The sequence below is a fragment of the Anarhichas minor genome, unplaced genomic scaffold (genome assembly GCF_050575085.1).
Source record: "Anarhichas minor isolate MPS153535 unplaced genomic scaffold, ASM5057508v1 ptg000040l, whole genome shotgun sequence".
Lineage (NCBI taxonomy): Eukaryota > Metazoa > Chordata > Actinopteri > Perciformes > Anarhichadidae > Anarhichas > Anarhichas minor.
In genome coordinates this window covers 2,838,291-2,852,499 of record NW_027466486.1, presented here as the reverse complement: position 1 = coordinate 2,852,499, position 14,209 = coordinate 2,838,291, and the positions used below count along the sequence as shown (strand labels likewise).

General features: G+C 45.0%; 1 protein-coding gene across 1 annotated transcript; it reads right to left on the bottom strand.

Moving 5' to 3' along the window:
* Nucleotides 1-2,217: 2,217 nt before the first annotated feature.
* Nucleotides 2,218-12,325, bottom strand: LOC142968483 (BRD4-interacting chromatin-remodeling complex-associated protein). Its single transcript, XM_076108359.1, has 12 exons — nucleotides 12,285-12,325; nucleotides 12,030-12,072; nucleotides 11,754-11,819; nucleotides 10,006-11,535; nucleotides 8,778-9,011; nucleotides 7,069-7,672; nucleotides 6,809-6,942; nucleotides 6,237-6,298; nucleotides 4,688-4,836; nucleotides 4,392-4,486; nucleotides 4,154-4,256; nucleotides 2,218-2,950 (listed from the first exon to the last, which is right to left on the bottom strand). Exons 1-12 carry the CDS (start codon nucleotides 12,323-12,325, stop codon nucleotides 2,229-2,231), a joined length of 3,783 nt encoding a protein of 1,260 aa, XP_075964474.1. The 3' UTR covers nucleotides 2,218-2,228.
* Between the last annotated feature and the right edge of the window lie 1,884 nt (nucleotides 12,326-14,209).

The following is a 14,209-nucleotide window of genomic DNA, read 5'->3' as shown; positions in this document are numbered from 1 at the left end:
AAACCCATACTACTATTTGATATGCCAAAAACAGATTTAGAGTGTCACGATACATATGTCCAAAAAGGCGACGATGTCCTGCTGCATCCGGTCACATTTTTGCAGTATGCAAACCAGCATATTTTTTTGGCCCACAATCCTCTTGGACCTTTGGACTGAGCCAGGCTAGCAAACAGTTTCCAGTCTTTATGCTAAGCTAACTATCTGCTAGCTTTTGTATCTAGCATGCAGACGTGAGAGTTGTATCAGAGTTTACTTCCCAAAATATCAAACTAATACTTTATAAATCTTCTAGTGTGTTTCCAACCGAACTACTGCAGAGGATTTCAACACTAAATTACTGCATATTATAACTCCTTTTGTTCATTCCAACAAAAGACAATCTTACATATAAAAAAAATGACAATGCAATCCAAAGAAATGAGAAGGCCTGTTTGATTTAGCCCCAAATCTCTAGAAGTTATTTTTTTTTTTCTTCTTTCTGTTTGGAGGAACGGGTTACTTTAACATTTCAGAACACCAGATGTTACAGCATTTAAAACATCACATTATGAATCTTTTCTTTGCAGATTCCATTTCCTTAAAGGTACACTGAATTAACAATAAGGCATATTCTAAACATTTCCAATTTGCAGGTCAAACCTTGACCACTAACAGTATCTTCAAAAGCTAACATTTTTGAAGCACATTTTCAATTTATATTACAAAAATGAAAGACATTTTGCAGCTTTTAACGTTTTGACCTTCAAGGTAAAAATCCATCTACAAAGAACGTTTTGCACACGTTTCGTGAGGGAGAGTCGTACAGCCGATACGCATGACCTCATCTCTCTCGCGTATCTTCATAAGAACGGAATTCACATCTCCACACAGACCGATAAGATTGTCACATTAACGTAAGATGTTGCAAAAATCATATTGCTCCACAATGGCTGTGTGAAAATAAACCTTCAAACCGATGCATTAATAAATAAAGGGAATGTTAAGTGAAGCGGATGATTCCTCTAGTTTTCTGTGGTTTTTTTGGTCAAAGGCTGGTTGATGATGCAGAGAGGCTGTACAGTGAACACAACTGCAGTTTTTTCTTTCTCAAACTGGACATTTGCGTGATGATTTATGTCGTTAATCGACCCTCAGACATGTTTGAAACACGATTTCTAAACTACGCGGGCTTCAATGAGAAAACAAGCAGCTCTCTTTGCTGAAAAACAATCTTCCCGTCGATAAGCAAGACAGGCAAAGATCTCCCTCCTCTTCCTCCTCCTCCTCCTCCTCACTGCACCACTGCTCCTAACAACCCCAACTCATTATTGCTTGCGTGTTAATACATAAAGTATGAGAAAAACATTCTCTGAAAACTAGAATAATTTCACAGTCAGACTCCAGCATGAATGACAACAAGGGTCCAAACTTAAAAACAACAAAAACAGCACAACTCTGCCTAATTTCCCCCCCCGGGTTTCTTTCTGCTTTAACGAGGACAGACTCCAGTTTGTGGGAAGATTCACGACATGGACGTTTGCTGGTGTATTCAGGATGTAGCAAGTCACAAATTCTTTGGAGTTTCATTCGATAAGCCGAGATGATGGAGCCTGCGGGACCTTTATGTACGGTCCCGTCGCAGGATGCAATGTTTTCACACACACTCGCTTCAGATCCAAATAAAGACAGACGCACACACTCACACTCGTCGCACACACTCGCTGCCATTCTCGATGGAAAACACGATTGGCACAGATTATCAAAATAAATACCCTGGAAGCTTGGCACTATGCAAAAGAAACTTCACATTTTTGAAAGAAATCTTATAAAAAACTATTGAATAATCTCAGTCTACTCCACGTTGTCGTTATCCTCACTATTACTTATATACTATATGCTGATGAAGGTTACACCAGTGTCGTAAACCTCTGAATGACGTAACTACCACTGAAACAATATAGCTCCTATTCAAATAGATTTTTTTTTTCCACAAACGTACATCGAAATGAAGTATCTAACATCTATGGGACTACAGATAGTGCTGTGGTCTGGTATGCATCTCTTTATAGTGCCTCTTCGTTTTCCCCCCCCCTCCTCCTCCCTCTTCTTTCAAACAATCAGTCCCTTAAAAGTAATCTCTGGAACCCAGAAACAAAATCTCTTTTAGAGACAAAGTTTGTTATTTTCATCCCACCTCAGACAGATGTTTCTGCATCTGTGTGGACGTCTTGTCAGGACAGATTACCTCACAGGTGTCCCTCCAGGATGCTGGTGACAGCCTGGTCCAGTGAAGGGCCTGACGTGGCCCTGGTCGGGGCTGCAGAGGGGCCCTGCAGGCGCTGGAGCTCCAGGATGCTGTCGATGGCACTCTGTAGATGTTCACTGAGCATGTTGTCCTCTTGGAGGGGGGGAGGCGGCGGACTGAACCGCTGCTCCGGCCGAGGCGACTCGTCCAACCTGTAGCATTTCAGTTTGGGGGCGCTGACATCTCTGGGAGGCAACTCGAAGCAACCGACCTGTGGCTCTGGCATAGAAAGAGGGTTTGGGGCTTTTATTTTGGAATGGGGTGCTGTCTGTGGGACTTCCTCTGCAGCGTTACAGAGCAGAGCTCCGTTGGAGCCCTCCTCGTCGTGCTGAGGACGCCGCGGTGCTCCGTTGGGTGCCTGAGAGTGGCGTTCGCTCACAGCTCCGCCGCCGTTGGTCAGCTGCCCCGTGTGGTCCCTCTTGAGTCCCGGGTCGCAGGCCGAGTTGTGAACCACCTTGCGGGAGCCGGACTCCTGCTTGATGGTGAGCCTGAGAGCCCCGCGGGAGCTGGAGCGGTACGTCTTCAGTCCTGGGGGCCGGTCGGAAAGTCTGGTCCAGGCTGGTGGAGAAGAGGGGCTGCCGGAGGAGCAGCGCTGGGAGGAGCCGGAGGAGGGGGCACCGTGGGGGGAAGACGCTGATGTAGCCAGGGCCGTCATAAAAGACTCTGGAGTGAAGAAAAAAACAGAATAGATTAAACATTTTTAATGTTCTAAAGCCGTCATCATTACAAACACACGCTGTGCAAGCAGGTTTTAAAACTCCCTAATCTAGCCATGCAGACAGGTCAGTCACAATCTCAGATATGGCGGGCTGTATTACAGCGAAATGTGTTTAAAAAAGACAGAGAATATGTGTGATTTTATCATACATGTTGTCATGTGTGGAAAAATGTTTTATGTAATGCCGAAGCGACTTCAGGGTAAATTTACGAAGACTCAAATCTAATATTTATTATATATTTTAAAAATATAAACATTTTCAAACCCTCTTCTAGAGCTAGTCGATAATTCAATATAAGTTATCGCCTTTCAAGTGAATCATATTGTGATGAAATCAAATATTGAGATATTAAGATACACAATCACGTTTCTCAGACAATGTTAAATTCTTAATAAAATAAGAAAATACTCAGTACTTTTCATCATGTAGAGTATTTTGTATTAAATTACCAGAAAACATGCTGGTGATAGAAAATGACCTAAAGATTTTGGCCTCTACTTCCTGCTGTGGATGAGGATTAACTTGCCTCTCTACGTTGAGTCCTGTTCTTTTAGCATTTTGCTCTCAAATCCTATTATTTTTTTCAACAAAACTGTTGTTTTTCATGCGCTGTATTAGAATGACTATGTAACAAAAGAAACACATTTGCACCAATGTTTATTAATATGCACCGCAAATGAAACAAATGTTTTTGTTTCAGCTCACGTTAACTATCATTTTCCATTTGTATAATTATTATTCCTTCAGACGTCCAGCAGCGGCTCAGCTTGACATTTAACAGTTTTCAAGAGCTCTCCTCCCCTTTTCCAACTTGTTTTAATTAACATAACAACCCTGCTTTAATTTGATCTTAACCTCACACGTGTAATTTTCTCGTCACCATGCAGAGTCTCACTCAGCACGACCCCGCTCCACATTTGCACAGCTTAATTACACATTCACACCTGGGAGCTATTCTGGAGCAAATATGGAGGTTAAGTGCCGCGCTCCGAGGCACAAATAAATTAATTCGTAAGAAAGGAATTTAAGGGAGTGTCGCTAATTCACGTCATTCATTTTCTCTCTCAGTTCTGGGATTTGAAAAGGCATAAAAACACACACACACACACACGTGATAAAGTAGGCGTTGATGGTGGTCTACACTGACCTGGGTCTCTGCGGACTCTCCGTCTGTCCTCTGCTAAAGCGCATCGCTCAGCTTGGAGGAAGAGACGCTCCAGCATCACCATCTCTGCTGACGGACTCTCCTGCTGTGGAAACCAGTTCATTTCCCATCACACACACACACACTAACACAAATCAATGCTGCCTCATAAACAAAAGAGACGCCTGGTCTCAGAAGTAGTTTACTGGACAAAGAAAGAAAGCCGTGTGTCGTTCCTCACCTGGGCTTCTCTCACCAGTAGCTGCCTGTATTTGTTGACCATGTCCTTGGTGCGTTTCAGCAGGAAACCGGACACAGTGTCAAACTCCTGGTCCACTGTGAGCAGAGAAACATCATCATCGTCAACTGTTACTTTTCAAGCAAAAATACAAAATATCTTCTGCATTAGGGTTAGGGTTCACCCTTGACCACCAAATTCGAGGCTGTTTAGCCTGTTTAACAACAGATTGTTAATTTTTTTTTAATGAATTTATTTATTTTTAAATCATTGTCGGTCATCAACCAAAGCTCACGGACCTAAATTGAAGTCCTCCTGAGTGGGCAGGTGACCGGCGCAGGTGTGGTATGGCAGCATGCGTCTAACGGCGTCCTTCAGCGTGGAAAAGGCCGGGCCGGTGAAGGGGGTCTGAACCGCTGCGTGGTCCAAACAAATCTGCTGCTGGAACCTGAAGGAACACAATGAAAGGATTCGGTGTAAGTGTGAGACACAACTTTATTTAGGAGAGCACAACATAAAATAATAAAGGTGTTAGAAATAGACTTAATCCACGTCCCAGCTGATTTTGTACTTTTAGTTTTGCAAATCTTTTGAAAAAAAGGTTTAAGTTATTTAATTAGTAATTCTTAAAGGGTTCAAGGGATCAAGCTCATTTCAATATTGGTTTCTGCTAGAATTTGTTTACATGCTTTAAAAAACATATATTTTAAATGCACCGTTTCCGAACACGGGCTGTGTATATTTTTACTTTCACAGTATTTCTAAAGCACTTAGACCTGCGTTATAATGAAAAGACGAACAAAACTCATTTATTTACAATATGTGGCCTTTAAGATTGTAGTACTGGTTTATTTAGTATTATCATTTGAGTGACAACTATTTAAATGTGCTTAAGCTTCAAGTTTTATTAAAATGATGTGCATTTGTTGTGTATCTAATGGAGAAAAACTGTAATACCATTTTTTCCCCCAATGTTGCCACAGACGCCCAGCTTGTAATACTGCAAATCTATAAATATTGTAATACTTTCAACGATACTTTCAACGACGGTTACTTAGATAGGGACATCTATTCAAATTTAAAATCTATCGAGATTTCCACATAAAACTTTCAGAAATGAAATGACACACGGTGAACCCGTGTCTTTCCCCAGCTGTTAATCCGGCCTTGGCAGTAGTGCTAGTAGTATCAGAAGCTGTACAAGTCCTGCTATGAATGTACAGGTAGTAGTACCCACAGTAGCAGTAGTTGTAGTAGATGCAGCAGTAAATGGCAGCAGGTGTAGAAACGGTAAAAGAAATCCTCAAGGACTCAGATTAAAAAAACATTATTGAAGGATCAGATTTAATTCATGTCTGTGAAACCAGCCAGCTGTTGATAAATGAATAAACTATTATTACCGAGGACAGAAAGCTTCTTTGTAGTATGTATTATATCCAGAAGTACAATACTGAATAATCCCTCCAGTTGTTGAAGAGTCGTTGTGTTTTAAATTAAAATGAAGGTCGGCTTTGGGCTCCATCTTTTCCTGCTAAATGGGAAGCATGAGTAAAAATCCTTTACTTTAAATCCTACTTGCCAACTACAGAAAGACAATCTATTTATCACATTTCCTTTGATTTACAAATCCTCCTAAATGTAGTGGTTAAAAGTATTCTGTGAGGGTCCTACGTGGCTGTGGTACGCATGCTATCACACGCTTTCTTTCTAATATATGTTTAATTGTTTGGTTCGCTTCTATTCCAGCTACTTTTCTACTCCTTAGAAGGCGATTATGTGAGTCTGAGACTGAACTTGTGCTGGTGTTTTCTCGTCCACGGTTTCCTTCAGCATTACAGAAAGTCTTACCTGTGCCTGCGCATTGCTGGTGTGAGCCTCTCCTCTCTCTGCTGCTCCAGAGGATCTGCCAGCTGGCAGCCAGAAAACATTTTTGGATGAGATCAAAGGACGGGAGACAAGGGTGCGATTTCAAGTCATTAATGATGCGTTTGCTGCATTTAACAAATAATCATTTCAAAGCTCTGTTTCAATACCGGAGCCAATTCAGTTTCATCCGGAGGGGAAATCATTTTGACTCATTACGAACATTTTAAAACCCGTTTATTCTCGGTGTAAGACAAAATACACTAGTGAGGTTTACAGGTTTTCAGTTTCTAAAACGTGAATATGTTCCGGGTTTTCTTTGCTGTCTATGATTGTAAATTTAATATATTTGCGTTTTAAACTTTTGGTCGGACAAAACAAGACACTTAAATATGCTAACTTGGGAAAATAAGATATCTTTATATACAACATGTGTTATATTCTGTTATTTTTGGATTACATTGATATAAAGGACTTCTTTTACAACATTTAAATGACATGTTAAAATATATAATTACATTTTTGACATCATGAGACATACATATTGTATTTCTCACCTTGGTGCCGGTGTTCTGGCTCGTCTGGATGGGGCCGGGGGGCCCGTGGCCCTGGACACCCGGGGCTGCAGGAGAGGGTGGATGAACATCGAGAGTAAACGCTTTACTCTCCACGACCAAGGCAGCTGTTGGCTCTGAAAAAGGGGGACGCAGGGACGATGACGATGATTGTATTGCAGATCATAATAATGTGATGGTGAAGAGTAAAGCGATTATTGTTTGAATGAACCGCTCTGTGTCACACTTGAATTGACACTCACTGTTTTGTGTGTGCTGTTGGACAGCGGAGTCGTCTCCTCCTTTGGGGAGACAAGCAGAAGCAGCTGTGGGATCAGACTGCTGCTGAGGCACCGAGACACGCAGAGTGGGGGGGCTGCTGTGGACTGGAGCGTTGACCGAGGACTGAGGATGGGAGACGGGCGACTGGACCTGGAGCTGGGGCGGAGGCTGGGAGACAGACGGCTCTATCTGCACCTGGTTCTGGGCAAATAAGGCCTGTGCGACCTGCAGCTGATGAGGGACCTGGTACTGGACTTGGGGCTCGATGCGAGTCTGGGGAGTTGTGACTGAACCCTCAGGTCCAGGCGGAGGGATCTGAGGGGAGAAACTGGTCGGAGCTGGTCTCTCCGTGTCCGGGATGGGAGAGGGGGAGCAGATCAGCGGAGTGTCCACTGAGTCCGAGTGAAGCGGAGGAGCCTCGACACACTGGTCGGACATCGCGGTGCGGGCGTCCTGACCCGAGACTGCCTGGGTCTGTGGTTGAGTCTCTCTCTCGTTGGACACCGGGGAGGCGAGCGACTCCATCGGCACCACTGGCAGCGATCCGACCAACAGTTCAGATGTGATAGGAGAACTAAGTGCTTGCTGTGGTAGAAAACATGAATGAACAACAATTAGATAAATCTCATAGTTCCTTTAGGAGGCGGTCAGCTGATCAATGGTGCTGCACAGACATGGAACCAACTTTCAAATATGATCCAAACTTATTTTTATTGTTGAACTTTATCCCACTCAAACCATTTTTCTTTAACCTCTTTATTGTATGTCAAAGCGTTGTTTTCATGCTTTCTGTTCAGCACTTTGTGTTGACTTTTTGTTTGGAAGTCGTGACACAAATGAACTCGCCTTGCCCTCAGTGGCAAAAGGTCTTTCTCTTTTTAACTTATCATAGCAGGAAAAGCACAGATATTACTAATAACAATTCAAGTGTCCCAGTGAGAGTGACTGTGAGCCAGCATGCACAAGATGATTCACAAGAAGATGAAATCAAAGCTGCTAAATGGAATTCAGCCATCGTTCATTTAATTCTCCCCCTGCCAGAGCTAGCGTTTGTGAACTAAATAAAAAAAGAATAAAAAAATAAGGATCACATCATTTTGGTTTAAAGTTCGCATTATTGTACTTCAACATGGTTAAAAAAAAAAGTTTAGGCCTACATCTAACTCAATCACTGATTTAATGCACCACCCGGCAAGCACGCGAAGTGACACAAAACAAGCACACCCTCGATAATGCGCGACCAAACAGGTGCATGCAATCATGCTAAATGCTCCTGGTGACCCTCCAGTGTGATCTTGACATTTGCTGAGGACCTTCTACCTTCACTGAGGTGTGTGAGGATTTTCTACTATCTATAACTTTTGTTTATGGTATCTCAACCTTCTTAGTTTTGAATCACTAACATTCAAGTTGTGAGTTTTTTTTTTTAACCCAATCGGCCTTCTTCACAGTTGTTTCCAGTAAAAACTTCAAAAGCTAACTCACGTCTTAAACCTTTGTTGGAGATGTGTTTAGCTTGCTGCACAGCTGTGAAACTGCACACATAGTGAGGACGGAATAAGGATCATATCTTCCCGATATATCTTACTGATACTATTAGAAACACTAAGGAAGAGCACTGTTACCAACATATGAATGTAAACAAGCACTTCATCACTGAATCAGCAGGAATGTGTGGCGAAGCTCTAACCTGTTGCAGATGTTGCATAAAGGCCTCGTTCTGACTCATCGAGTGGGTCACTTCCTCCACTACTTGGGTCATGTCTGCTGGGGGCATCAAGAGTTTAGGGATCTCCACAGCTGGATCGGGGGCCAGAGGTGGTTCAGGGGGCGGCTGCAGGATTGTGACCACAGGAGGAGGGGAGGACTGCAGCCCTGCAGAGGTGGGCTGCACCGAGACATGCTGGAGGACATGTCCATAGGGCTGCAGCAAGCCAACAAATAGACATCAGAGTAGAGTCGTTAAAGCTGAGTTTACATGCAAAACACCTGTTTTAACATCACAGACTGAGGTGTGGCCAGGAGTGCAACATGCCTCTAAAGGACACTAGAGACGCTTCCTTCTCTTGAGGATGCTTCAACATACGGACAGTAGGAGCCGGGGATCCAACGGCCAACATTGAGGTTAAAGGACAGCCTGTTATATCCACTGAGCCACCACCAGTATATTTAGTGAGATTTAGCTGTTTAACTACAAATCCAGTATATTTTGTTTTTTTCTGTCCACTTGTAAATGCACGGTGAACAGTTTAGAGTTTTTGGACATTTTTTTTCCACCATTAGATACTTCCTCTGAGAATAAAAATCACTTAATTGACACTTGAAGCTTGTGTAATCCATCACAGTGGCCATCAAGTCTGCATGATTATCTTTTGTCAACATTGCATTATCATAGCGTGTTTAAAGCAGTTTAGGCGCAGACGGATTTGACGGGGAAACTTCAGCGATCTAGTGTTGCGCTTCCATAAAGTTGCAAGAGGCAGATAAAAGCAAAGATGTTTACTTTCCGAATGATGATTTTTGGGGCGTGGCTTGTTGCCGACTCTCTCGCTAGATTTATCAACTTTTGGAGCAAGTGCTGCTTGTTACTTTCATTGGAAAAGAGTTGGCAACACTGGGCAAGATATTTTTTAGTTGGATCATTTTTTAATCTATAGTGTACTCTTGCTATAACAACCCTGCCTTAATGCAGACTTCACTGATGTTCACTGCGTTCGATTGCATCATCCAAGCAAGTTTCATGAGTTTCACAGATTTTCATGCTGCACAGAAATAAAAGGAAACCAATGTACGCCTGCAGCATTGAGCAAAATAGATTGAAACCACTGAAATAGCAGCATGGTTTGTTATCACCGTGTAAAATAACATATATAGAAGATCTGATTGGGCAACTTCCCGGGACAGAAGTGGCAGCTCACCTGCGATAGCTGGTGGAACGTCTCCTCTGAGCCGGTCCTCTCCTCTTGAATGGCTCTCTCTGGCAGCAGCACCACGGAGGCCTGCTGGAGGCTCAGCTGTCCTTCTGTCACTCCTGTCTGAGGAGCCGGAGCCTGGGCGGCAAAAGGCAGACCCTGAACTACTGAGGGGCCGTTGACGATCGAGATGGAAGTGAGATCTGGGGTCAGCACCCCTGAACTGTTGATCAAGGTAATGTGGTTTCCAAGAGCGGGACTGTGGACCAGGGTGGTACGCTGCCCTTGCCCTCCTGGAGTGTAGGTTCCAGTCAGCTGTGCTGGCATCTGGAAGACAGTAGGGGGCGCTGACTGTAGCTGCAAAGGTCCTGACAGCACAGTGGCCTGGCGGAGCGCTAGCTGCCCTGAAGGGGTGGTGAAGACGGGGCTGAAGTTCAGCTGTCTCTGGGGCACAGTTAGGATCTGAGAGCCTTCTACCAGATGCCCAGTGGAGGCGTTCACACTGTGGAGCGACGGGCCGTGGTGACTGGGGGTCAGCAGCGGTCGACCTGCACTGGCAGACTGGGAGATCGTAACAGGGGACTGGCCTGGAAGAAGGAACTGGTTTTGGCCTTGGAAGAGTCCCTGAGGCTGGAGCACAAAGGAGCCACCCTGGTTGACCAGCTGCAGGCTGACCTGTTTGTGGAGGTGCCGGGAGGGCTGCGGTGGTGGAGCCGCAGGCTTTTGGCCTGGAGGTTGGGAGAGTAAAATATTTGGTGAGGCAGTCCCAGGGAGAAACGTAAGACCTGGTGTGTGCTTTTGCCCAGAAGGCTTGGGGCTAATCTGAACCAGTCTGGGCTGAATGCTGATGGGCAGCTTGGGTTGAATGGGAAGAGGGGCACGCTGCAGGATGAGGCCCGGTGCTGCTCTCAGGGATGGGGTGATAAGGGGGCGACTGGTCATACTGGGAACGGCCTTGTGGATGATCATACTGGACGCCTGGGCAGGAGTCAGAGAGAAGGAGGTCTCTGGTGAGGCAGCGGGGAACACATTCCCTGGTAGGAGCCCCATCAGCTGAGGAGGGGCAGCAGGTTTTAGAGAAGGGCAGCCCGGCCCGACAGCCAGGAGGGAGGGCTGGGGAGGCTCCACCGCTGCCTGGGTGTCTCTGGGCAACGCCTGAGTGATGGGCAAGGTCACGGATTTGTGTATGAATGGCACGGTGGGTGGGGAGAGGAGAGGGGCAGGTGAGTACAGGGACAGGCTGTCCCCGGGTTGGGCCAGCTCTGCCTCCAGGGCCATGGTCTGCTCTGTGATCTCGGCCTCCTGCAGGCTCTGCTGCAGGATATCACATGCCACCTCTGCCTCCTCCGCTTCCTCCACTTCCCCCTTCTTTGCCTCAAACGCGGCCTCCACGGGCGTCCCACCCTGCACCACCTGTTGGTCTTCTCCTCCCTCCGGCGACGACAGGAGGGCCTCCTCCAGGAAGGACAGGTCCACACACTCAGGTGGACGTGTGTCTGGGGAATCCCTGCCGTCTCCCAGCAGAGAGACGGGGCTCTGGAGGAGGAAACAGTGGGAGATAGAGAGAGAGAGAGGTGCAGAAAACAGGATGAAGGAGAGAGAGAGTGAAAACGAGGGGAGAATTGTGTGATTATCAGGAGTTAACAGGAAGCTGTTTCAGGCACAGAAGGAGAGAAAAGGAAAAAAAAAAATCATTCTCTGGGTGGAAAATGCTGGTTGTTGTGACGCTGCTGGCTGTGGATCCAGACACTCACCGGGGCATCTGTGAAGAGGGAGGGCTCCCCAGAGGAGGAGCTAATGAGCAGGTCTTCAGTCTGCAGCTGGTGGGATGAAATCAGTCGGTTTTTAGGTTGGGCTCACAAAGTCGCGGCGACAAATGAACGCAGTGTTACATTACGACTCTCGGTCCTCCACTCATCCCACACGACTGTGTGCCAAGAAAAATTCCCACCTCGAAATTATCATTTGCACTATTGATTTTTTTTAAAAATAGGATTTGAGTCCCTCTCTATTTAAGACTCTTCTGTTACCTCATTGGTCCCATGAAGGAAGTCGTTCAGGGCTTGGGGGTCACTGCGAAGACGAAGAGAATCACAATTAAAATCAGTTCAATCCTTTTTGAATATTCCAAACCAAGTATTTTGCACGTTAAATACCAGAATAAGAGGACATTAGAGCACATTGAATCTTAGACCCTGTCCAGTTTATTTAATAATAATTATTACTTTTGATCATCTGGACAAAGTTTATTCTGTTGGATCCAAGTAAGAGTCAAACAGACTCACCACAAAACATCAAGTAGACAAGTCCCATCTTCATCCTCCATGTCAACTAAGAGGAAGAGGAGGACAAATGTAATCACGTTTCAATTATTAGGATGAAGGATGAATCAGTGAAGGAAAAGCACGCGTTGTTATGGCTGCAACTACATCCATCATCGATTAAATGATCTTTATGTTGGTTATTGGTTATCGTTGCTCTCTGGACTGCACTGACACAAAGTTCATTTAAAAACAACTTAAATACATTTGGATTTGGATTAGCAGTCTTCTAAAGCATCTACTTGTGACTTATTAATGTCTGTGTATAGAGGTTTGTACAATATTTGCCCTCCTGTTCTCTTCTATAGACTTAAAGCTAAACTGAGTTTGTATAAAACCAGAGGTGCCATCTTTAAATAGCTTTTTGTGTTCGACCAACAGTCCAGAATCCAAAGAAATTCAATTTGCGATGGACAGAGACGAATGATGAATCCTCACGTTTGAGAGGCAGCAAGCGGGGATCGATTAGAGTTTTTGCTTGATAATTAACTTACATGATTGATTATCAGAAAAGAAACTGCTTCAGTATTAACTTGTGTTCAGGTCAGTGATTCCCAACCTTTTTGACCCAATACAGCTACTTGAGAAGTTCAAAAGAGTGATTTTCTGTCTGTTTCATTTGAAGTAAGAGGTGAACGTATCCAGCATTTTGCAAGAAACTAAAATCTTTAAAACATATTTTATTTTGTGGAATCATGACACTTGTGGGTCCCAAACCAGAGGATGGGAATCACTGGACGGAACATTTTAAAGTTCAAAATTGAACCAGCTTGTCATCATCCCACCTATAGTTATCTCCTCATGACTCGTGTGTCCACGTCCCACACCTCAACATGAACCTACTTCATATGTGAGAGGCCCCATACAGAGCGGTCGAGCTGAGTTCTGGTGGTGGCCTCATGGGAAGTCGTGGCCGGGCTTCAGTGTCTGGAGGCGGAGGGATTCCAGACCGAGGCGGCGGGACGGAGACGGGTCCTCCCTCTGCTGCTGGAGCATTGCTGCGTCTTCAACGTGGAGAGGCTGGAGGGTGAGGAGAGGGGAGGCACAAACACACCACCACATGCTGTCAGGTCACTTGAGGTTACCAGCAGCCAGAACACATTCTCATCTCAGCGGTGAGACACAAGATCAATACATGATTCATCAGTTTTCTCCTCCGGCTGAGCAGCGCTGCTGCTGGTGTGATCGGACAAACTGGAGGGGGGGGACCGAATCTTTACCAATAATCGCATTGATTATTGCTTGATGCCGATGAGGAGGGAAAAATGGAAGCTATTGTTGTGTATATCGCAGGCATGAACGCCTCGGCTGTAAATAGACGGCTCCCCCTGCGTCTTGGATGTGACTCGTCCTGTCCTCATGGCTGAGAGAGAGAAACAAGAGGCGATGTGGAGGAAAAAGCTCGGAACAGTTCAAGCCAATTATAACATTACTCACTGCCTCGCGCTCAGTTTCCAGGGGAGGTACCTTTTTTTTTTTTTTTAAATAAACAAGACAAACCTCCCTCTCCGATCCCGCTGACATTATTATTTTGTTTACAACACGACAACCGCATTAACACCCTCGAGGTACCGCATCGCCCAATGAAATCCAGGCAGACGACCCTCATCTAAACCTGCAGCGGCAAGTGCATGCTATTCTCCGGCGACAACAGGACCGGGATCCACTGATGCGTTTCGCAGGTTACGTAAGGTGAATGTGTGTCCATGTGAAATGAATGTCCCAGACGATGAAGGACGCGGAGCCGCTGTTTGCTCCTTGTGGTGTTTTTCTGATTTTATTTATTATTTTTTTATTTATTATTATTATTTGTCCTCCTCCCTGAGCGGGACCACGGCAGCTGACGCCTGCTGTAAATCATATCGCGGTAACAAAAGATGCCTTGTGTT